This window comes from Pistacia vera, unplaced genomic scaffold (assembly GCF_008641045.1).
Source record: "Pistacia vera cultivar Batoury unplaced genomic scaffold, PisVer_v2 Contig208, whole genome shotgun sequence".
NCBI classification, from domain to species: domain Eukaryota; kingdom Viridiplantae; phylum Streptophyta; class Magnoliopsida; order Sapindales; family Anacardiaceae; genus Pistacia; species Pistacia vera.
The window spans coordinates 1,047,309-1,072,961 of record NW_022196011.1 but is presented as its reverse complement, the minus strand read 5'-3'; the positions used below and the strand labels follow the sequence as shown (position 1 = coordinate 1,072,961).

The window sequence follows — 25,653 nt, the reverse complement described above, 5'->3', positions numbered from 1 at the left end:
CCCACAAAGGATTTATGAAAGTAAGTACTGTATCTATGAAGAGTTTGTAGTGTGATTGTAACCTATGCGAAGTGTTTATTGTGTCCATAGATATTTTAAATTTTCAATTGATTTTGTGTCAATTGGTGGCAATTACCCTAAAGGTCTGCGTTCTCTTCACCAATTCAAACAAACAAAACTCAATACACAGCGTTATAGAAAGATTACAAAACCAGTCGAACAAGAAGATGTGAACCCAAAGGTTTTTATGAGGGATAAAATTGCAAATGTATACTCAACTCTTAAGTATTCATCTTGGGATTCTGCTCAGCAACAGATAGAAAAGTTGTCTCTAAAATGGGATTCTTATACGGTAAATCAGGTTCTGAAAACCCATCCTCCAATGGAAAAGGCATGGTTGTTTTTCAACTGGGTTTCCAGAACAAAAGGGTTTAAGCATGACCATTTCACTTACACTACTATGCTAGATATTTTCGGAGAAGCTAAGAGGATTGAGTCTATGAAGTATGTTTTTGAGCAGATGCAAGAGAAGGGCATTAAAATTGATGCGGTGACTTACACTTCAGTTATGCATTGGCTTTCTAATTGTGGGGATGTTGAGGGGGCTGTGAAGGTGTGGGAAGAAATGAAAGAAAAAGAGCGTTATCCTACAGTTGTTTCGTATACAGCTTATATGAAGATTCTTTTTGTTAATAACAGAGTTAAGGAGGCCACTGATGTGTATAAGGAGATGCTTGAAACTGGGTTGTCTCCTAATTGTCACACATATACTGTACTAATGGATTACCTTGTTGGGTCTGGTGAGTGCTGGCTAGTTTGTGTGAATATTGCCCTTCCATTGTTCGTTATATTGTCCGTGTGTATGTGCTTATGTTGTTTTTGGGTTGTACACCCCATATGTGCTTTTCGTTTTTTTTTTTTAATGATCATGCTAATCATTGTTGGCATGGTATCTTTCTTTGCAATAATGTACATGGATTTACGGCGAGTTGTTTGCTGCTCTCATTTCATCTTTATATTAGTTTCTGCTCTTAGTTGAACTCCTTAATGTAACCTTGAACTTGATTGTGGTGTTCCATGAAGAAGCAGTTGTTGATTAGCTTTAACATAAGAATATGTTGGCTATCTGATTTCGTCTTCAATCCACTTCCATCTCAAAGTCTTTAACTTCTATCAAAGTTGATCTCATTTCAGTTGGTTCACCCTTCATAACTCGTTGTATGATCATCTAAGGTTCTGGTTATTGGGCCAGCATATAGATTTGATTTGGGTGAAGTTGTTTCATGAATCTTGTAAAGATATAGATATAATGGTTTCAAGTTTTAACAGTTATGACGCTATATCCAAATGGTTTAATGATTTTCCTAATTAATTGTCGCTGAATTATTATAAAAAGTTTGTAAAGATGTAGATAAAATCAACAAGGGTATCAAATTTTTTCTTTCCTATAAACCTTGTTGGGAAAAAAGAAAGAAAGCGTTGTTGCTAATTTATGCATATGCAATTACAAAACTTACTCTTTCTTGTTGCATTTTTATGTTATACATATTCTGATGGTTGCCATCCAGTATCTGTGTTTGTTTATGAAGAAGATAATAGTCCTTTTGTTTCTTGATGCAATCCAGGAAAATATGATGAAGCCCTTGAGATTTTCAGCAAAATGCAAGAAGCTGGGGTACAACCTGATAAAGCTGCATGTAACATTTTGGTCGAGAAATGTTGCAAAGTTGGGGAAACAAGGACAATGATCCAAATACTCAAGTATATGAAAGAAAACTATCTTGTACTCCGTTACCCTGTATTTCTTGAAGCGCTTCAAACTTTAAAAGTTGCTCGTGAAAGTGATGTCCTCCTTAGGAAAATTCATCCTCATTTTTCTGCTGAATCTATTAACAATGAGGAGGCTGTCGAGTTTGCAAGAACTGATGCTGAAGTTCCTTTATCTTTAGATGGCGGTCTTTTATTGTTTCTCTTAAAAAAGCAGAGTCTTGTTGCCATCGACCATTTACTTGCTGGAATGATGGATAAAAATATACAGTTGGAATCTGCCACTATGTCAACCATAATCAAGGAGGCCTGTGATTGTGGCAGACTGGATGGTGCTTTATTGGCCTTTAAATACAGTTCAAAGTTAGGAGTAAACCTTGAGAGGATTACATATCTTGCCTTGCTAGGCATTTCAACAAGATCAGATTCATTGTCAGAGGTGGTGGAGATTTTCAAGCAAATGACTAAAGCTGGACATTCTCTAGGGGTGTATCATGGTGCACTTTTAATATATAGGCTTGGGTGTGCTAGAAGGCCTGCTTTTGCTGCAAAGATTTTTAATTTATTGCCTAAGGACCAGAAGTGCACTGCTACTTTCACTGCTTTAATAGGTGTCTACTTCTCTGCTGGCAGTGCTGATAAAGCGCTTAAAATTTACAAAACTATGCAAAACAAAGGGATTCATCCTTCATTAGGCACATACAATGTTCTGCTAGCTGGTCTTGAAAAACTTGGTAGAGTTAGTGATGCAGAAACGTTTAGGAAGGAAAGGAAAAGCATGCAGGCTGATTCTCATTCCAGGGATACTGTCCCTTTGGAAGAAAAGATATGTGATCTTCTATTTGGTGGAGATGTGATGTCTTGAAACACTATTTTGGACATAGGGGATCCCTGTATTAACGGCATGCTGAGAAAATGGCACAAGTACTACCTGATAAAGGGCAGGATGACAAACAATGCTTCTTTGGTACTCTATACAGCATGAAAAACATGGCCAGGGGAATAGCAGTTAGCAGAGCGTATAAATTTCTCTATAGATTTAAATCATTTTTATCACTTGATGATATTCTCATTCGGCCATACTTTGATAAAACGTCTATCTCTGAAGCAGACAAAATTTAACTGGAGCTTTGTTGTTGCTGATTAAAACTTCCTGCATTCCTTTACGTTATTAAGCTCCGTCCCCTAACTATGTTCGAATCCTTACTTTAAATTACTGATATATCTTTGTAAATTCATAATCTGTATTCTTGAGCTTATTCTTATTGTTTTTTAAAAAACTTTTCATCCCTGACATCTTAATTTTATCATTATTTAAAGTCTAATGTAACAGTTGAACATTCTGGGCTGAATTTTTTTTTTTTTTTTTTTTTTGTGTAATCAGGGCTGTCCGAGACAGTTTGCGCACATCTCGACTAATTCTCTAAGGTCTTGAAGTTAATAATTTGATATATCCTCCGGTAATCATCCCTATTAGCAATAGAGAACATGTTGGAAATTAAAATGCTTGATGTTTGTATTCTTAGATGCTTTTGTAAATTTTGGATTGTGGCTGGTGATATAGATCCTTGATAATCCCGTGAACATTTAGTTTACCTTAATGATCTATTCAATGAGTAAACAATTAAAAGATTCTATAATAGTGTTTGCTATTTGTTAATGAAAATAATGAATTGAAAGGCAAGAGTTTCGGGAAATCCTGCTGGGTATTATTGTATTCTAATTATAGGTGCTTGAAGATGAAGGTTATTTTAAGGTTAGCTTCTTCATTATACCCGCGGATATTCCATGTTTAAGGGGCAAGTAGAAGGAAATTGAAAAGCAACATTGATGCATAGGCTGATTTGAATACTTCAATTACACTTCAGACTGATATTCGTATATATCCAGTAGGCGTATAGTCTATTTATTAATAAATTTTGCTGCCTCAGCCTTATCCTGCCGTGTGGACCAGAAATTCAATCAATCACCGCAAACACATGTTTCTCATTTTAACAAATTCTAATTATCAATGTTGTCGACGTTTTCATGGACGTTGGACAAAACAACAAGTTCCTAAAACGCAGTCACCTAATTAATTAAATAAATGGAGGACCTAAAAGCCACCTCAGATGAAAGACATGCTGACTCAGTTTCCACAGGTCCCTTTCATAAATTAACAACTATTGTAAGCTGGTCTCTGTCATCAATGGATCTCTGGCACTTTTCTTGAATAATTTGGAATTTCATGGCGTATATTTCTAGGGGTTAACAAAAGAACTGGTCGGAATCGAAACCGGCGGGTACTCGTGGTTTTGGTTCCAGTTCCTATCAGGAACCAGCCCTCATAGGGTAGGTTCCGGTCCTAAAAATCAAGAATCAGTTGTTTCCGGTTTTGATTTCACCCCTGCAAGAACCAGAATTGGAACCAAAATTGAGATCCGGATAATCAAGACTGAATTGTAATTTTTATAAATTATTGAGGGTGTACTTGTAATTTTTAGAGGGTTTATTTGTGATTTTTTAAAAAGTTGGGGGTAACTAAAATTAACCTAGGTATCCGGAACCATAACCGGAACCTATGTATCAGGGTCCAATTTGGCTTATGGGAAGTAGGAACCGATCGGTTTTAGTTTCGGTTGCAAATCCAAGGAACCAGCGTGTTCCGATTCCAGTTTCTTTGAATTTGGGCGGGTACCCAGACCCATCTACCCCTAAATATTTCAGTATTTAAGCTCAAATTGTGGAACTAAACCAGAGGTCAAGTGTTATATTGCTGTAATACGTAGAATTGAAGTTTAAAGTGTCTCGAAAATATTTTAAAGGAAGCTCATTTTATCGCCACAACAATTGTTCCAACATATCTTGCAAATAAAGTGGACAGCCCATACAATTCTTGGTTAATGACGCAACACCAGTTAATGACGATATCTTTTGTCTGCATTCCTTCAACGCCGATTCTTCACAAAGAATATGTTACTTATTTAAAACAGTAAACCTATCTTGTTGTCCACTCCTATCTACAAAAACACAACTGCCGCTCTAAATATCAAACAGACCTAACAAATTAAGAAGAAGGAATAATAAGTCAATCTTATCAAGATTCAACTTAATTCATACAAATATTTATAAATAAATCAATGGCAGACCGAATTGCTTTAAAGGGTTTGTATTATGAAACATTATCTGTTAGAATGAATTCCAGCTCCTCAAATATGTCAAATAACCCATAAATTTGCCACGCTAGCTACAACAGAAGTGGATCAACATTTGATGTCATGGGTTCTGCATATTGAGAATTTGTGAGGGATAAGCAGAAGTCCACCCCACAACATGTTGAGGCAATAATTCTCAAGAATATATGCTATTCGACCAAACGGATGAAGAGACCTTGAAACAAAGAGATATATGAGTGATGAAAACTGGGTAGCTGATGCATGTACTGTTGCCTAGGAGAAGCTGGCTGTGGCTGAGGTTACTTCATTGTAGGATTGGCATCACTTTTAATATTTATTACATTGTATTAAATAAAATGGAATAAAAAAGTTTTCATAACATGGGTTGGATTCTCAATCTTCAGTAGTTGATATATATCTCAACTTAGGTTTAACATTAATGCCAACCTCCTATAATGGAATACCAGGACAATATGCTGTCCTCAGAGCCGTCAAATCCGAGTATTATTTGATCATTTTGTCTTTGATATTTTATCATTCTAATTCAATGGTTGAAAGAGGGGACTCGATTTTTGGTTTCTTATTCAGTAACCTTTTTGCCTTATCTTCGATAATTATATCAGAATAAATTCCAATATTCACAATCATTCATTGCCAGTCGACATTCACCCTTCATAATCACATCATTTTTATATAATAATCAAAATCACTTTTCTATATTTCTTTCCTTCAACTATTCTCCAGTCACAAATGTGGTAGGTAATCTCAAGGTGATTTGAATCCAAAAAATCAAATAAAGAGAATAAACATTCTTGATCATCAGTCCAATCTTTTACGGTCTTATATGGTTATTTCATTATAATAAAAGTAGGAATTCTCACCACCATACGTCAACATGATGGTCGTCAAGTTTGCACATCAGCCTTGAAAAATTCCATTGTGTGACTCTTACCGATTTGGGTTGATTGGAGTTGTATTAAAGAAGATGAGTTAATTAGCAAGTTGGTAGAGAATAGCAATCCTGTAAGCATTTGCTATGAAAAGGTGCTCACAGAGAAATCCTGTTTTGAGCATCCCAATCGTGTCAAATTATATATCTCTACGATTCTTATTGAGTTGCTATCAACCAATTTATACCTTGTATTATTGAGTTATCGCCACGCAATTATTCCTCCAGCATCAATGATCTCTAGGTAAAGTCATCGCAGTTCATGGCGTAAGTAAGCTGCCGAATATGCTCAACGCCAAATGCTTATAATTTCATCACTCTCAAATTCTTTTTTAATAGCATAATATTATACATATAATATTTTTATATAATATTTTTCGTACAATATTATACGACGAAAGATAATTAAGTAAAAATTTATTTTTAATTTAAAATTAGTCGTATAACTTTGATACTTATTTTCAGTCTTGTAAAACAGTGCACTTTGCCTATTCCCATATTCCAATACTTAAAGATTAGTGTTATTTAAGCATCTAATACTCTAGTCATTTTATAAAATTGAAAATTACAAAAAAAGCATAAGAAAACGTGTCTATATTACCGAAGCAAGTTACGTAATTATGCAACAAAAGAACTCCATAATATCACAAATTACAATCACCAAACCTGAGTTATCACATTGGTTATCATATTGTAGTTCTTAAGTTCTTTGTAGTTTTTACTGTGGTATATATTTGTGGGTACAATAATCTTTTTTTTACTCTTGGAAAATGAAGGGATCAATTATCAAAGGCACTGAAGTTCTGAGACTAAGAGCACTATTTTTATTCTATTTTGAATTTTATTTTATTTTTTTTACGCAAAATAATTGGTTTAGTTTTAGAAAAATAATTGGTGATGGTTGCCCGTTTTAGAATATTATTCTTATAATATGCTCTCATTATCTACTCGTTTTTTAGTTTTTAGAAATTTAATTTGAAATACAAATAAATAGATATTAAATATTAACAATAAATCAGTCATTTATTTCATTTGTATGGACTTATGCCAACCTAANGTTATCATATTGTAGTTCTTAAGTTCTTTGTAGTTTTTACTGTGGTATATATTTGTGGGTACAATAATCTTTTTTTTACTCTTGGAAAATGAAGGGATCAATTATCAAAGGCACTGAAGTTCTGAGACTAAGAGCACTATTTTTATTCTATTTTGAATTTTATTTTATTTTTTTTACGCAAAATAATTGGTTTAGTTTTAGAAAAATAATTGGTGATGGTTGACTGTCTTAGAATATTATTCTTATAATATGCTCTCATTATCTACTTGTTTTTTAGTTTTTAGAAATTTAATTTGAAATACTAATAAATAGATATTAAATATTAACAATAAATCAGTCATTTATTTCATTTGTATGGACTTATGCCAACCTAAATATATGGGAGCTAGAAGAAGTCGTAGTCATACTATACAGGGATATAATTTGATAAGGGGAAGATTGGAGATTAAATAAAGATTAGGATTTTAGTTTGATAAGGGAGAGATGTGGAGATTAAATAAAGAATTATAAAAATGTTTAAAATATTCGAATTAACAATCAATGAATTATTAAGTTGTACAAGAAATTTTAATTTAATTAAATTTGAAACTCTAGATAAACGTTGAAATTGACTTTGTAGATATCACATCACCAAAAAGATAAAAAAAATAAAAAATCCGATTATTCAGTGATTGCTGTAAAAAGTTGTTGAAATATTGGACTCTGTTAATGTTTGATGAATATACTAATATATTTTTTGGAATTAACCTAAAACAATATTTCTAAGTACGTTCTTCAAAGTAATAAAAAAGGGTAAAAATAAAAATACATTTCTAAGTTATATACAAAACACTCATAGAAAAAAAAAATGAAATTAATTTCTAAAATTATATTAGAACATAATTATTTTAAAAAATATATATTTATATATAAGTTAAAACTAAACAATTGATTTTCTTGTATTAAATACAAATATTGCGTATCACCAGTAAATTCTAAGCTTTCTATTTCCAAAAGTCAACCATCACTTCTTCACCTTTCTTACTACGTATGAAATAAATGCGTGTAAAGCGTGTGTGGCCGTTCACTTTCATAAGCTTAGAAATAAAACTATAATCCAACACTGTTTGTTTATATTACGTTACCCTTGATTAATGTAGTTATTGACTAAGCTTCTCAATTTTTCAACATTTTTCAAGCAATTTGGAATTGACATCATTACCAACTTGTCCACTACGAACTTGGACGATCAAAATGTAAAGAGTTAACGACTTTTTCTCACCCATTTGGGGTTTAATGAAATTTTCTCACCAGTAGACTTTTATAATACCGTTTTATTATTTAAATTTATGTTCTAACGGTGAACAAAGAGCAAAATTGATTCAGACTGTTAGGGCTTTTGAAAAGGGGAAGTCAATCAGTCTTTTAGTGGTAAAATGTTAGATTTTTGTGATTGAAATTGATTGGAATGTGACTTGTGAAGAGTGGCTAGAAAAACCCTAATCGCTCAATTGTTGGTGATTGGCAGGGTCGATAGGAATAGAGTTTGAGGGGTTTTGGTGAGTGATGATCGGAGAAGAAAATGGTGATGGTGTGGGTTACAACGATGCCAGAATCGAAAACAAAGTATAAATTTGAGTAGTAAAGTGGTATTTTAAAAGTCTATAGGTAAGAAAGTGTCATTAAACCATTATTTTGGTGGGAAAAGATCGTTTACTCAAATGTAAAAGTTTTGACATTTTCATGCAATTATATATTATAACAATAACAATGATGTTAGATCTGTAACTTTTTCTCACAACTTCTAATGTAGCAATTCGTCATTGATTAGCTCGTAAATGAGCAAGTAAAACCCATATAAGTAGGCGGGACCTATTTTACGAACTAGTGATGAGCTGTCACATTAAAGGTTGTGAGAAAAAGTTGTAAGATTGAGTTGTAAGCCTAGCATGACTCATATTATAAATGTAAATAAAATGAGAGTACCCTTTATTGGATTGATTCTAATAATCGAAACCCTATTTGTTTGGGACTTGTTCTGTCCAAGGAGAACTGCAATTAATTACATTCCATATGCTTCTATTACCTACTCAAAGAACATTCCACATATAACCATAAACCACATCAATTTCAAATTTGTTTTTGCTGGAGGTCTTATCTTCGCATTAACATGTGTCAGTTATTTATTAAATCATTATTTCAGATATATTATGTTACTTTGTATAAAATGTTTTTTATTAAGTAAATTATTCTTTTTTACTAAAATTATTGTTTTACAAAATTATTAGAAAATTTGTGAATTATATTTATTTAAAAAATTAAAAATTTGTTCTTTATTTTAAATAAAATGAAAAAATAATTATAACAAAATTGTCAAACGCGGCGTTTTTTCAAAAAAATCAAGTTGTGTATGGCAACCAACTAACCTAGATTTTTCTGATACGAACAATATGTGGCGACACGTTTGCGTGAACGCAAGACCAATTAATACCACTTCTTTCTCAGCTCCAGAGAAGCTTATTCCATGTAAGCAACCCTATATTATTACTATTGACCTTCAAGAATCATCTTTCCTTCCCAATTACACGTGTTCCGCCAGGTCGATTCCACGTCATCACTGATTGTCATGCTTTAAATCTACACCAATCATACGTCACTTTCTCATCAATTAATTTTCATATGATCAGACGGTTGTGGCTGTGCAGCTCTTTTATCCTTAGCCAACCACGTGTACGATGATCAGATTCACCCCATTATATCTCCAACTTCTCGAGAAATTGAAATTGAAGTAATAACTTATTCCATGGGAATATTACTATCTAACGTTTAAGAGGCGTAAATGGTTGGTGCGAATATTCGCGAACTTTAGGCAGTAATAATTTCTCGTCCATTGAAGTTGTCCCGGTTCATTTTCTAGTCACTTGTTTACACTTAATTTCTCTCTCTCGTATCGTTATTATCTCAAATAATCGCGTGATTTTGTTTTTTCTTTATTATTTTAGATCCACCCACTTCCTGCCGTATGGGACAGCTATATAAAGCCTCCAAATAACACTGGTATAGATCATCGGGAAACGTAAGAGTGCTTAAAACGAAAGCTCTTGCAAATTATTTTGTATTCCCTCTGTCAATGGCGTTGAAGAAGACATTAGCTGATCGTCTTTTCAGCCTTTCAAAAATCTCGACTCAGGCGCTAACCAATTGCCGCATTTCAACCACATCAACAACCACCCGGATTTCTCAAAACGCGGCCAAATCTAACATTGCGCCGGATCCCGGAGACAATGGTATCTTCCGGAGGTTTCTCCACAAGAGAGCCATTCTTCAACCGAAATTATCATCGATCGGAGGGGAGAGTCTTATGGAGAAATTGAAAACAATCGACATTGCTAAAGATAGGATCCGACTGGACGGTTTGAGTCCACCTCCGAGTTTGGAGACGGAGAAGGCGGAGAGTTTGTCTGTGAAGGACGCTAGGAAGTTGCTGAGGGCGTTTCATATTGAAGTCGTGAAAGAGAAACTGAGAACGATCGAGCAGCCTTGGATACCGTATTCGGAGTTTGTTCGTGTCTGCGAAGAGGCCGTTTCGGATCCGAATCAGGGATTGCAGTTTGCAAAATTGCTTGACGAATCAGGAAACGTTATCGTTTTGGGAAATGTTGTATATCTTAGACCTGAACAGGTAATTTTCTTTCCATAATTTATTTGTTAATATTTATTAAATGTTTAATTATAATAAAATTATTATTTGTTCATTTTGTTAACCTTTTACAGATAAGGTTAAAAATTAGGATCCATGGTCCCGAGGAGTTAGGTTTTGGATTTACGAGAATTTTTTTTTTAATTTAAATTTGGGTGGTATAGAGAACTGATATGTTTTTTTGTGGTTATTTTTTGTTTTGTGTTTTGTTTTTTTTCACAGGCCAGATCTAAAACGTGAAAAGGGTTCCACGTTAGGTGTTGAGGTGACCAGATTTGGGTTTAAGGTTTTGGTTTATTTCCCATGCCTTTGCCCTGTTTTCGGTATCGATCACTGAGACTTGAAAATTAAAACAAAATACAAAAAGCTTTTTAAATTACTTTTTTTAAAAAAAAAAAAAAGGAGAGAGATTATTAGTTTAAAAAGATAGAGACGACAACGCAAATTTCGGTTATGCTCGGCTGTACAGCATTCTATTTCTCAAAAAGTTTATCTTTTTCAATAAATCAATCTAGATAATATTTAAAAATGTCTTGAATGCTGACAAAATTATTTTTAATTAGATGAAAAACGCTACTTCGTCCGTTTCATTTTTGGGTTTTGAGAAAAATACATATATTTGAAAAAAACTTAAAGACTCCATAAATGTTTTACATGTTTCACGTTACATGAATATCTCATATTTGACGTATGAGAATTGGAGAACCACACATAGAAGAGGCTAGAAAAAGGATTTGTTGAATGCAGGGTTTTATTTATTTTCAATTTTTCTTGTGATTTATTAATTTCCTCAAGTTTTGGTATGGTTGGGTTGAAGTTTTTAATTAATTTTTATGAAGGGTCTAAATTGGCAACTAGGACTTTGGGGCTTTAATCTCTTGTTGTTTATCTCGAGTGATGTGCGTCAGCTAGTACCTGCCGAGATAAATTCCGAATCCAATAACCAAATTGCCCTTTCCCTTAGTCATTTGCCGATAATTTTTTATTATTTGATCAATTTTCATAATCATATTAAGCTGTAGAATATCTGATGTAGCCGCTGAGGGCAGACGTTAGAGTTTTACTGTTTGTCTGTCAATACACGTTCATTTACTTACAAACAAGAGTAGAATAATTAATATTTAAAGAAGAAAAGTTACCCAATATTGCTTTTTTTTTTTCCGTTTTCTGATTACAGGTAACCAAAGCTATTGAGGGTCTAATACATGTCCCAGAGGCCAACTCAAACGACCCGAGAAGAAAGGAATTTGAAGAGTTGGAGAAGCAGAAAGCCGCAATAGACCAAAAGGCAGACTTCCTGGTTCGTCGTGAACTGTGGTGTGGACTTGGCTACTTGGTAGTCCAAACAACAGCATTCATGAGGCTGACGTTTTGGGAACTCACATGGGATGTAATGGAGCCCATATGTTTCTACGTTACTTCCATGTACTTCATGGCTGGGTATGCATTCTTTCTCAGGACATCTAAAGAGCCTTCTTTTGAAGGCTTTTACCAGAGCCGGTTCACCGCCAAGCAGTAAAAACTCTTCAAGCTTCATAATTTTGATGTTGAGAGGTACAATGAGCTACAAAAAGTTTTCCACCCGCAACCACCATCATCAGTCCAAACCTCATTTCAACATCAGAAGATGAGATAATAAAAAATTATCGATTTACAATAGTTAGACATACAGAATTGACAATTTTGTTTAACCCATACGTGGGTGCGGCTGTATGTAAACCTATTGCTGAGACTTTTTTTCTTAAAATCTGACATTTATGATTTATATAGTAGTTAGTTATGTAACATATGTTTAACTTATGGTATAAAGTATACTCCTATTTTAAAAAATTTAAAAAGTTTTGGTTAGGCAAGAAACTGAGCATTTATAAAGTACATGAATGAGGCATGATATTAAATTTAGGAAATAATTCACATACTTAGGTGAGGAGAGAAAAACATTAAATTTGGAGACTATTTAAGCCACCCAAAACTCGGGAGTAGTTATTAACATCAGAATACAGTCCAAGTTCATCACATGTATCTGACTGGGGACTGGGGACTGGGGAGTATCAAACTAGGGAAGGTTTTCTTGAACAAAGTGGAATCCTTTGTATTTGGAATTTGTCAAAGGCATTAAAAGATATTGTCCAACTGCAATTGTTACTCCCAATCTTCATTGCCAGGCATTAAGAAGTGTCCAGGGAGCTAGTCACTAGTCGACATCTCATCTCTGTCATGGGTTATGGTTATACCCAGTATGGCAGGTAGAAACAGTGGTGGTACTTGGTTTATTTATTTAATTAATTTAAAGCACAATTTTATCCAAGTTTTGGACCCCAATAAAGGTGCTGTCCACCGACTTAATCAAACACTTGCCAGAAGAATCTTAATTAAAATAATTTAGAGCGAATTTGAATTGAGATCTATAGATAAATCCGTTGCACACCCAGCTGGAATTCATTTGCCACATAAGCCTGACGCTAGTCCCATCTCAGATTAATTCACAACTGCCATTCTTTTCTGCAAGTCAAGAAATGTAGGAGATGATAAATTGTAGGTGGATTTTGCTTGGGCTTAAGTAACTGAATTTACTCCAATTAAAAAAAAGACTTCTAAGATTAATTGTTCATTAGATATATTCTTAAGCTCTATTTATAAATAAAATTGATTTAAATAATTTATTCTTTTAGTAATGATTTTGATTAAAAAATATATTTTCTCTCTCTTTCCATAATTATTTTTGTTCTCTTTATCTCTTTACTTCTTGCTTACCTTGTTTCTCTCTTTTATAGTAGGTGTGTGAAATCAATTGTTCATCTTTGAAAGCAATATGTATTTAAAGAAAAACAAAAATTATTTATAAAAACTAGAGATGGAATTTTGGCCCAGGTCCAAAACCTGGTCCTATGACTGATTCTAGGACCGAACTAGGCCCAAGGGAGGAGGGAGTGTAAGTCANAAAAAAAAAAAAAAAAAAAAAAAAAAAAAAAAAAAAAAAAACCTTCTAAGATCGATGGTTCATTAAAATACCTTTGTTTATTTTATTTTAAAGAACATCTTTCAAATAAAATAAAGAGTATCTTTATTAATTTTAAAATATAAAAAACATAATTTTTATTCAAATCTAATAGATTTTTTAAATTTAATAAAGGTGCTCTTTATTTTAAGAAAAAAACTTAAAGGGAGAGAGAATTAATAAATAAAATATATAGAAATTTATAATTTATTAATTAAAATTAGGATAGAGAGTCAAACTCACTCTCTAATTTATATTTTAAAAATAAAGAGTCTGTTGGACTCTTGTTTTTATAAATAAAATCTTTATAATAAAGAGTTTGAGTTATTTAAAAAGTTTTTTGAAGATGTTCTTAAAAATCTTTCGTAAGCTCTATTTATAAATAAAATTGATTTAAATAATTTATTCTTTTAGTAATGAATCTAATGATTTTGATTAAAAAATATATTTTTTCTGATTTTCTCTCTCTTTCCATAATCATTTTTGTTCCCTTTCTCTTTATCTCTTTACTTCTTGCTTACCTTGTTTCTCCCTTTTATAGTAGATGTGTGAAATCAATTGTTCATCTTTGAAAGCAATATGTATTTAAAGAAGAAAAAAAAAATTATTTATAAAAACTAGAGATGGAATTTTGGCCCAGGTCCAAAACCTGGTCCTAGACCGGACTAGGCCCAAGGGAGGAGGGACTGAGCCTAAGAGTATAAGCTCTGAGAGTTCGTCCACTATTGCAAACACTTTTTCCAACGGTTTTTGGGTGGGAGTATAGTACTTTCGAGCAAAAATCAGAGTGATTGGGAGATTAGCATTGGTAGTACAACTTCGAGGGTTCTGAAGGACGAATTTGAAACTTCGAGATAAATGTCAGGAAATGAACTGGGGGTAGAGGTAACCATTGTTGGCCTTAGCCACAATGGACTTCACTATCTCTTGAGCTATAGGACATGAGTGATCATAAAACTGGGGGTGGAGGTAACCATTGTTGGCCTTGCCACAGAAGCAAAAAGGGGCAAAGGCAATGAGAGAAAAAGTTATGAGCAAGCTCATCAAGGAAGCCATTGTTTGTGTGTTTTTTTTGTCTTTCACTTTCGAGACACACAAGACTAGAGAAGAAAACTTGAACAATGAGAAAATTTAAGAACTTGGTATGATTATGATAAGAGCTAATATGGGTTATGAGTATTTATAGAGCAGGAACTGTAGACATAAAAGGAAAAGAGGGAAACAAAAAGTTGGAGTTGGTAACTTAGCGCGCAACAGCCTTCACATAAATTACAAGAAAGCAACGAATCGGTGTAGTTGGTGGCGTTGTATCCCTGTCGGCTGACTAATTCACCATGGCAGACCGTCGAAAAGCATGTCATTTTGGGCGATAACGTGAAGTAAAACAAATGTTAATACATTAATTTCTTGATATTGCATTTATCTTGAAAATTTGTGATCTTCATCTACGCGTTTGAGGAGTGCAGTCGATATCAACTGGAACGTATCCATCACAGTTTTAGAATTAATACGCTTGCCTGCATCTGAAATGGTTAAGCTATTCAAGTCTCTATATCTGATCATAAGCTTAAACTATTTTCAGGGTTTTGCCATATATTTTATGTCAGGTTCGGAGGAATTCATTTTAGTAAACCCAGGTTTTACGTATCAATATTGAGTATTAAACTCTATTCCGCTTATTTACGTGAAGACAAGAGGCTTTTTCTTAGCTTGAAGGACGTAAATTATACATTAGGAAGGCATATATGCTGCTCAACATATTTAGTGGGACAATAGAAATGACCTGAATTTGACGCACAATCATAACTTACTGCAAGTACAAGATTATTATTGTTTTTAATTCGTTCAGAATATTTTTAATATACCCATCATATAGAAAGGAGTTTTTTTTCAACTTAGAATTTATAGATAATGCCCAATTTACTCCAATTAAACCAAAAAAAAAAAAAAAAAAAGACTTCTAAGATTAATTGTTCATTAGATATCTTTGTAAGCTCTATTTATAAATAAAATTGATTTAAATAATTTATTCTTTTAGTAATGATTTTGATTAAAACATATATTTTTTCCTGATTTTCTCTCTCTTTCCATAATTATTTTTGTTCTCTTTACTTCTTGCTTACCTTGTTTCTGTCTTTTATAGTAGATGTGTGAAATCAATTGTTCATCTTTGAAAGCAATATGTATTTAAAGAAAAAAAAATTATTTATAAAAACTAGAGATGGAATTTTGGCCCAAGTCCAAAACTTGGTCCTATGACCGATCCTAGGACCGGACTAGGCCCAAGGGAGGAGAGACTGAGCCTAGGAGTGTAAGCTCTGAGAGTTCGTCCACTATTGCAGACACTTTTTCGGACGGCTTTTGGGTGGGAGTATAGTACTTCCGAGCAATAATCAGAGTGTTTGGGAGATTAGCATTGGTAGTACAACTTCAAGGGTTTTGAAGGATAGATTTGAAACTTCGAGATAAATGTGAGGAAATGAGGCCTCAATACCTCATTTTTAAGGTTTGAATTTCAAAATGGAGACTCTTTTTACATTAATATCGGATTGGAAGGATGGGAAATGAGTGCATTCATGGTGTTGAAGGTGTGAAGAATTACTGAGACTTGCATAAACCCTACGGAGAAGAGAGATGATTTATTAGTCTTTTACGTTTATGCCCTTGAAGTTTGGGTTGTTTATACTGTGAGCCTGGCCCGGTCCTTCTGGTTGGGTTTGATTTTATATTAACTAAAAAAGAAGGAAAATGATAGAGCTACTGAAAAGTGTACACCGAAATTGTGCACCGAGTGACGTGATAAAATCCTGATCGTTGAGTAATATTAACTTATAATGAATCAACGGTCAGGATTTTTTCACGTCATTCTGTGCATAAATTCGGTGCACACCCGTCGGTAACTGTAGTATTACTCAAAAAAGAATAATGCCTACTTCTCATCTATTATAATTAATTATTTAAAGAAGTCATAAACCTTAATTCTTTTTTATTTATCAAATTTATGTTAATATATATATTGCATAAATTTGTACAATCTTTGAAGTAATAGAAAACAAATTTATAGAATGAGAAGGATTAGGAACTAACAAATAAATTATAATTTCATTCTTGTCAGTTATTTTTTAGTTTGCTTAAATATTATGCAATGCATTACAAAGACCAGTGAGGAACAAAATTAAGGAAATGAAATAACAACAATGAGACGTGTTTAAGAAAAAAGTTCACAAACTACTACCTGCTGGCCAGATGGTAAAAGAGCAAAGGGTCCAACATGGATTCTTAAGTTCGAGTCCCCACAAACCCTAATAGGGATGGTCACTGAAGGAACTTACCATATCATCAACTTTAGGTCTCCGAATGATTAGTTAAGGTGCGCGCAAGCTAATATAAACATCTTCGGTTAAAAAATATGAACATCCAATTCAATGACCGAATACTTTACCATCCAGTCTTGCCAATTCAGATTAAATGATTATGAGATCAATTCAGTTCCTTTAGTACAGTAGACTCAGTTATATTGTGCAGCAGGGGCTTCCCATGAAGTAAACTATATGTTTGGTTTTCAGTACTTAAAAGAAGAATAACATAAATTTCTATTAAGCACGAGCTCAAAATCAACCGAATACATTACAAGTTCAGAGTACACTGGTAATAGGTACAACGAAAATTGACAGTTGGAATTTTCTCAATTGAAGGAACAGAAAGAACATAAAACAGATAATGGGAGATGATAAATGCACATAAAAAACTTGTTTTCCTTTATTGGTGTCACACTCACAGTGATATTGGCCAAGCTATTTATTTGTTAATCTTCCTGCAGTGCTTTCTGATCTCTCCCTTGGAACCGGTCAATGGAGAGATATTACCCATCTTAATCATGGACTTGGCAAATTGCTCAAAGAAAAGCTTATTGTTCTCTGCATATTTTTTCACTAACTCCATCGATGCTTCATTCTTAGTTAAGAGAACTTGATCAGAGTTTAATAGACCCTTTGAAGCCAATATGTTTTTGTAATAGGTGTTATCAAACTTTGTTGGGCTAACAAAGTCCAAGAAGAAAAGGTTCTGATCACCACCAGATCTTGGGCATCGGGGTCGCAATTGAGAAGCATATGATTGGTCAAGAGTGTTGTCAGGTTGTCCGTTGCCTGATTGGTTGTACAGTCTCTGCCTGAAGCTTGTGCAACGGGAATTTCCGATTGTATGACTCCCTGCGTCAAAAAATTTTAGAAATTACTCGAAGGTGCCTCGTTTCTAGAAACACAAAATAAGAGTTGACTGCAGTAAGCTAGTTTACCAGACAGCGCTACAAGATCAACAACATCAAGTCCTTGTAACTTGAACTTGGTGAGAATGGTTTGGAATGTGTTGTTTGGAGCAGGAATGTTATTGTTAGAGCCACTCAAGCTTGCACCCCTGGAGTCTCTTCTTCCTAATGGAACTTCCCAGCTAGGACCGCCAGTCTGGACATGCAAAAATTGGTAAGATTTGGCCATATTGCAAGGCCATTTTGGTAAAGTAAAAAGGCTAAAATATTAAGACTTACCAAGACAGTGGAATCTCTGGCAGCTAGAGCCAAAATATCAGCACAGGATACTGTCTTGAGGACATTCCTTCTCAAGAGCAGACTTGATCTCATCGAGGACTTCAAATCCCCTAGCTGAACCCCGGTTAGGATTGGAGCTTTTCTCACTAATTATGGTGCCACTGCTATGTAACAATATTGATGCATCACACCCCTATAAAATTGACCATACAGTGTGAAGTACAATTCATACATCGGAAATGAAGTTGTGAAAATTTTTATGAATGAATTTAAGAAAATGAAATGAGAGTTTTGAGGAAGTAGCAGACCTTTACAAAACAGTCATGGAAATGGAGCCTCAGCAAAGAAGCAGCCATGCGGGTTTCTTTTGCAACAGCCTCAGCCACAATGGACTTCACTATCTCTTGAGCTTTGGGACATGAGTGATCATAAAACTGGGGGTAGAGATGCCCATCGTTCGCCTTGTCACAGAGGCAAAAAGGGGCAAAGGCAATGAGAGAAAAAGCAATGAGGAAGCTCATCAAGTGAGCCATTGTTTGTGTTTTTTGTATCTTTCACTTTCGAGACACACAAGACTAGAGAAGAAAACTTGAACAATGAGAAAATTTAAGAACTTGGTATGATTATGATAAGAGCTAATATGGGTTATGAGTATTTATAGAGCAGGAACTGTAGACATAAAAGGAAAAGAGGGAAACAAAAAGTTGGAGTTGGTAACTTAGCGCGCAACAGCCTTCACATAAATTACAAGAAAGCAACGAATCGGTGTAGTTGGTAGCGTTGTATCCCTGTCGGCTGACTAATTCACCATGGCAGACCGTCGGAAAGCATGTCATTTTGGGCGATAACGTGAAGTAAAATATATGTTAGTACATTAATTTCTTGATATTGCATTTAATGTTATTAAAAGGATTGTTGACTAGTAGTAATTAGTAAACGGTCGGTGGGTTCAATTTTTATTAATGCATTTTGAGATGCTGGCCAAGTGGTATTATAGATGGTGTTGTGCTGGTTGAGTGGTAATCTGGAGCGGATAAAATTCATATAATTTTGAGTTTATCTCTAATTCAACCATATAACTGGCACTATATAAATGTAGATGGATCTATTTCTAAAGATAAAAAAATAGCAGTAGTAAGTAACTTGTAAACTCTTTGTAAATCAAATTATTGTTTCAACGCATTCAAGAATATAATAATAGACGTAGGCTTTACATTACAAGTACCATACACTCTAAAAAGTTTTTAATTTCTTTATTATTCTATATTAATCCTTGCATAATCATTATTGTATTGTTTTATTATTGACTTATCGGAATCATGCACACATTTTCCGTGATTTTAATGTTATCAATCACAAATCTCTAATTAGTGCAAATTTCTACATCATCAATGGCAAAACACCAATTGATTTATCTTTCATCACGCAAACTTGTGCCAAATATCTTTCATTATGTAAATAAAAATTAAATTAGTTAACCTCAGAGCTCATATAACCCCAGGTAATTACTTGAAGAAGTCTCCAGTTTGGTCAACCTTGTACTGTTTTAATTTCTTTGTCTTTTAGATAAAGACAAGCGTGGAGGCTGAAGTTGGAGTAGACTCACCTGCTCTGTGGAAAAGCCGACGATCTCAAGGTACTGTCCATTAAGTTTCTACTTAAAATACCGCCTTCAAGGACTGACTGTGTGAAAGCTGTTATGATGCTTCCTGGATTCTTTACATGGCTTTTTGAAAAGTTCATATCTTTCACCGGCTTGTTTTCACTAAAAGCTTCAACACCATTAGTTTAATATTTGCAGAATTTTCCTAATGGCTCGTACTCATCTGTCTCTTCTTATGAAGGTTCTTACTTATATTAGGAAAAATGAAGAACGTATTGAATGTTTGAGAGTAAAATATCTTTTTTAATAAATTTAAAACTATTTTATATTTCAATTTTTAAAAGATGACAAATTGGGACTAACATTAAATTGGGCTTCAATAGCAACACTATTGTTTAACAGGAAGTGATTTTTATAGGGGTGGAAAAATCCGGTTAACCGGTTGCTTGAACTGAACCGGTTTTTGGTTTTAAAAATAAATTGAACCGAAACCGGTCCGGTTTCGGTTATGAACTGAACCAAAAATTCAGTTCGGTTAACCGGTTAATAAGATTAATGATGGGTTGCCTTTTCGGCCCAATTCGCACACTCCACTTGTGGCCCATAAGTTATGGGTTGCCTTTTTGGCATAATTCACACACTCCACTTTGGGCCTTTTTTTTTTTTTCCAGGTTTTTTTTTTTTTTTTACTTGAATTAAAGTTATATACTCATATTTATTGTAATTGAATTTGAATTCATATAATTTTAATACACATCAAATAAAGCTAAATTTAGTTCTAAATGCAAAATCTGCTCCACAACGGGACAGAATATATAAATTTACTAGTTTAACATGTTATAATCTTTTAATATTTGAACTTGAATCATGAGAAAAAAGATGAACACAACGGGACATAATATATAAATCTTCTTCCTTTGCCTGCTATTCTAGATGAAATAAATTAACAAAATTAGTATCAACACAAATTAAAGAAATGATACACATTACAAATCATACCAACAAAAGACCAAACTTCTCAACCCAGACGATTAAAACAAAAAAGGAGCCATATTCACATAGCTTTACTTTTTTTTTTTTTTTTAATTTCCTTCTTCTCTAGCATCTTCACTTCAGCTCCGGACCCTTCAAATGAGAAGCTAGAACTTTAATAAAAAGCTCCTCATCTTTCAGGTCATGCTCTCTAAACGTTCCCTGAAAACTTTTAACATGTCAGAAAATGTTATAGGACATCAAATATCTGAGCCGTGGGCCCTCCTGTTCAATGTTCATTGCAAAGAGATGAGGTCACCAAGAAATACAAAGCAAAGAGCCAAAGAGATGAGGTCACCCACCGGAAACAGACGACAACGTGGAGACTTGGTGAAGGAAGAAGAATGGTGATCGCGACTGGTGACTGCCGACTGTTGAGCAACAGAGCGGTGAGCAAAGATCGGTGGCTACTGGCTGAGGCGTGACTGCGTGACTCCGACATGAGAAGTGAGAACACAAATCTGAGAACTGAGAGTCCGAGAGAGAGTGAGAGACTGAGATTGAGTCACTGAGACTCTGAGAGTGTGAGAGACTGAGAGTTACTGAGGTGAATGTCTAAGTATCGGCGCGATTGAGTCTGAGTAGTGAGGTCTAAGATTTGAGTACTGGAGCAGTGGAGGCGTAGAGCTGCCGAGTGAAGACTGAAGTGAGTGTTATAGTGTTACAGTTAGTGTAGTGACTTAGTGAGTGTTAGGGATTGCAAAATAAAAAACTAAAATATAATTTTTTTTTTAAATGTCAGTTCAGAAAATTGGTTCCGGGTAACTGGAATTTATTGTGTCAAAAACCGAAACCGAACCGGATTTTCGGTTTTTTTTTAATATCCAAACCGAACCGAACCGAAAGCCGAATTTTCGGTTCGGTTTCGATCCTGTTCGGTTTTTCGGTTTTTTTTTCCACCCCTAATTTTTAAGCCCCATATCAATTTTGTTTTGACAAGTTTAACCTTATTGACATTATAATTTCTAAATATAATAATTCTCTATTTTAATTTTTAATTTTAATTCTTACACAAACCCTAAATCTAATTTTTTTAATTATTAAAATGTTTTTTTCCTTCAAATAAATTTTTGTTTGATGAATATATATAACTAATGCTAGGGAAAAATTAATTACACAATTGAATGAATATGAAGAAGGAAAAAATAAGTTTTAAATTTGAAACTGGGAAAAAGGGGTATAAACAAAAAACCTGATTAAGAAATTGGGGAAAAGTGATGTAAATAAAAACTCTTATTAAATTTTAAATTGGGAGAAAAACGGATGCAAATAAAAACTCTAGTAAATATGATTTAAAGAATTTTTTTGAAAAATAGAATAGAGATGTATTTAACATTGAAAAATAGCGATGATCTTGTCCGACGGAACCGGGATGGCAAAAAAGGAAAGCATCACCCAATCGGGCTAGCTGACCTGGGCCGAAATACTACAACTGGAGTATATTACCTTGCTGAACGCGGGCACAATAAACCCAGAAGCTCGATCCGGACCTGTTCCAGATTTGATAATCATAAAAATAATTAATAAAAATAATGATAATTGATTAAAATTAAAATGCAGGCCCAGACCCAGTATTTGAAAACCAAGCTTGGCGGCCCAGGGTCTTGCCATCCCTAGCCCGCATTGTAGTACATGATTGGCAGTGGGATTTGTCAATTGTCACCATATAAAAACCTAAAATTTATAGTAATATAGCATGAGAAATGAGTAATTTTAAGTCTATTTCTTTCTGCCCATCAATTTAATATAGCATGAGAAATGTGTAATTTTAAGTCTATTTCTTTCTGCCCATCAATTTAAATGTGTAATTTTATGTCTCTTTCTTCCTATTTCAATTGGTGTTTTCGAAAAATATCAATTTCAATATTCTTTCAAGCAAGACAGAGAGACTATGACATGTGGTAGATTTTCCCTAGAAGTTGTCACCAAAAAGTTTATTGCCATTAATGTTATTAAAGGATGTTGACTAGTAGTAATTATAAACGGTCGGTGGTTTCAATTTTTTTAATGCATTTTGAGATGCTGGCCAAGTGGTATTATAATAGGTGTTGTGCTGTTGAGTGGTAATCTGGACGATAAATTCATATAATTTTGAGTTTTATCTCTATTCAACCATATAACTGCACTATATAAATGTAGAGATCTATTTCTAAAGATAAAAAAATAGCGTGAAGTAACTTTAACACTCTTTGTAAATCAAATTATTGTTTCAACGCATTCAAGAATATAAATATACGTAGGCTTTACATTACAAGTACCATACACTCTAAAAAGTTTTTAATTTCTTTATTATTCTTATTACCTTGCATAATCATTATTGTATTGTTTTATTTTGACTTATCGGAATCATGCACATTTTCCGTGATTTTAATGTTATCAATCACAAATCTCTATAGGTGCAAATTTCTACATCATCAATGCAAACACCAATTATTTATCTTTTCATCACGCAACTTGTGCCAAATTCTTTCATTATGTAAATAAAATTAAATTAGTTAACCTCAGAGCTCATATAACCCCAGGTAATTACTTGAAGAAGTCTCCAGTTTGGTCAACCTTGTACTGTTTTAATTTCTTTGTCTTTTAGATAAAGACAAGCGTGGAGGCTGAAGTTGGAGTAGACTCACCTGCTCTGTGGAAAAGCCGACGATCTCAAGTACTGTCCATTAAGTTTCTACTTAAATACCGCCTTCAAGGACTGACTGTGTGAAAGCTGTTATGACTTCCTGGATTCTTTACATGGCTTTTTGAAAAGTTCATATCTTTCACCGGCTTGTTTTCACTAAAAGCTTCAACACCATTTTTTTAATATTGCAGAATTTTCCTAATGGCTCGTACTCATCTGTCCTCTTCTTATGAAGGTTTCTTACTTATATTAGGAAAAATGAAGAACGTATTGAATGTTTGAGAGTAAAATATCTTTTTTAATAAATTTAAAACTATTTTATATTTCAATTTTTAAAAGATGCAAATTGGGACTAACATTAAATTGGGCTTCAATAGCAACACTATTGTTTAACAGGAAGTGATTTTTATAGGGGTGGAAAATCCGGTTAACCGGTTGCTTGAACTGAACCGTTTTTTGGTTTTAACGTTGCCTGATTGGTTGTACAGTCTCTGCCTGAAGCTTGTGCAACGGGAATTTCCGATTGTATGACTCCCTACGTCAAAAAAATTAAGAAATTACTCGAAGGTGCCTCGTTTCTAGAAACACAAAATAAGAGTTGACTGCAGTAAGCTAGTTTACCAGACAGCGCTACAAGATCAACAACATCAAGTCCTTGTAACTTGAACTTGGTGAGAATGGTTTGGAATGTGTTGTTTGGAGCAGGAATGTTATTGTTAGAGCCACTCAAGCTTGCACCTCTGGAGTCTCTTCTTCCTAATGGAACTTCCCAGCTAGGACCACCAGTCTGGACATGCAAAAATTGGTAAGATTTGGCCATATTGCAAGGCCATTTTGGTAAAGTAACAAGGCTAAAATATTAAGGCTTACCAAGACAGTGGAATCTCTGGCAGCTAGAGCCAAAATATCAGCACAGGATACCGTCTGAGGACATTCCTTCTCAAGAGCAGACTTGATCTCATCCAGGACTTCAAATCCCCTAGCAGAACCCCGGTTAGGATTGGAGGTTTTCTCACTAATTATGGTGCCACTGCTATCTAACAATATTGATGCATCACACCCCTATAAAATTAACCATACAGTGTAAAGTACAATTCATACATGGAAATGAAGTTGTGAAAATTTTTATGAATGAATTTAAGAAAATGAAACGAGAGTTTTGAGGAAGTAGCAGACCTTTACAAAACAGTCATGGAAATGGAGCCTCAGCAAAGAAGCGGCCATGCGGGTTTCTTTTGCAACAGCCTTAGCCACAATGGACTTCACTATCTCTTGAGCTATGGGACATGAGTGATCATAAAACTGGGGGTAGAGGTAACCATTGTTGGCCTTGCCACAGAAGCAAAAAGGGGCAAAGGCAATGAGAGAAAAAGCTATGAGGAAGCTCATCAAGGAAGCCATTGTTTGTGTGTTTTTTTTGTCTTTCACTTTCGAGACACACAAGACTAGAGAAGAAAACTTGAACAATGAGAAAATTTAAGAACTTGGTATGATTATGATAAGAGCTAATATGGGTTATGAGTATTTATAGAGCAGGAACTGTAGACATAAAAGGAAAAGAGGGAAACAAAAAGTTGGAGTTGGTAACTTAGCGCGCAACAGCCTTCACATAAATTACAAGAAAGCAACGAATCGGTGTAGTTGGTAGCGTTGTATCCCTGTCGGCTGACTAATTCACCATGGCAGACCGTCGGAAAGCATGTCATTTTGGGCGATAACGTGAAGTAAAATAAATGTTAATACATTAATTTCTTGATATTGCATTTATCTTGAAAACTTGTGATCTTCATCTACACGTTTGAGGAGTGCAGTCGATATCAACTGGAACGTATCCATCACAGTTTTAGAGTTAATACGCTTGCCTGCATCTGAAATGGTTAAGCTATTCAAGTCTCTATATCTGATCATAAGCTTAAACCATTTTCAGGGTTTTGCCATATATTTTATGTCAGGTTCGGAGGAATTCATTTTAGTAAACCCAGGTTTTACGTATCACTATTGAGTATTAAACTCTATTCCGCTTATTTACGTGAAGACAAGAGGCTTTTTCTTAGCTTCAAGGACGTAAATTTTACATTAGGAAGGCATATATGCTGCTCAACATATTTAGTGGGACAATAAAAATGACCTGAATTTGACGCACAATCATAACTTACTGCAAGTACAAGATTATTATTGTTTTTAATTCGTTCAGAATCTTTTTAATATACCCATCATATAGAAAGGAGTTTTTTTTCAACT

The 25,653-nt window shown here is 34.1% G+C and overlaps 4 protein-coding genes across 4 annotated transcripts; 2 read left to right on the top strand and 2 right to left on the bottom strand.

Annotated features, from left to right (window-relative positions):
• Positions 1–15: 15 nt before the first annotated feature.
• Positions 16–3,108, top strand: LOC116129124 (pentatricopeptide repeat-containing protein At2g01390). Its single transcript, XM_031414881.1, has 2 exons — positions 16–800; positions 1,626–3,108. The coding sequence occupies exons 1-2, from the start codon at positions 65–67 to the stop codon at positions 2,630–2,632; spliced, it is 1,743 nt and encodes a 580-aa protein (XP_031270741.1). The 5' UTR covers positions 16–64; the 3' UTR covers positions 2,633–3,108.
• A 6,872-nt stretch (positions 3,109–9,980) lies between these two features.
• LOC116129131 (calcium uniporter protein 2, mitochondrial) lies at positions 9,981–12,392 on the top strand. Its single transcript, XM_031414888.1, has 2 exons — positions 9,981–10,589; positions 11,785–12,392. The coding sequence occupies exons 1-2, from the start codon at positions 10,038–10,040 to the stop codon at positions 12,124–12,126; spliced, it is 894 nt and encodes a 297-aa protein (XP_031270748.1). The 5' UTR covers positions 9,981–10,037; the 3' UTR covers positions 12,127–12,392.
• Positions 12,393–17,384: 4,992 nt separating this feature from the next.
• Positions 17,385–18,703, bottom strand: LOC116129176 (peroxidase 72-like). Its single transcript, XM_031414924.1, is given in 5 exon segments — positions 17,385–17,816; positions 17,903–18,068; positions 18,152–18,208; positions 18,210–18,344; positions 18,460–18,703. Coding segments are annotated over 5 exon segments (996 nt in total). The 5' UTR covers positions 18,685–18,703; the 3' UTR covers positions 17,385–17,403.
• Positions 18,704–23,801: 5,098 nt separating this feature from the next.
• On the bottom strand, positions 23,802–24,819 carry LOC116129165 (peroxidase 72-like). The gene is made up of 4 exons (XM_031414915.1): positions 24,589–24,819; positions 24,283–24,474; positions 24,034–24,199; positions 23,802–23,947 (listed from the first exon to the last, which is right to left on the bottom strand). Exons 1-4 carry the CDS (start codon positions 24,811–24,813, stop codon positions 23,802–23,804), a joined length of 729 nt encoding a protein of 242 aa, XP_031270775.1. The 5' UTR covers positions 24,814–24,819.
• Positions 24,820–25,653: the final 834 nt, after the last annotated feature.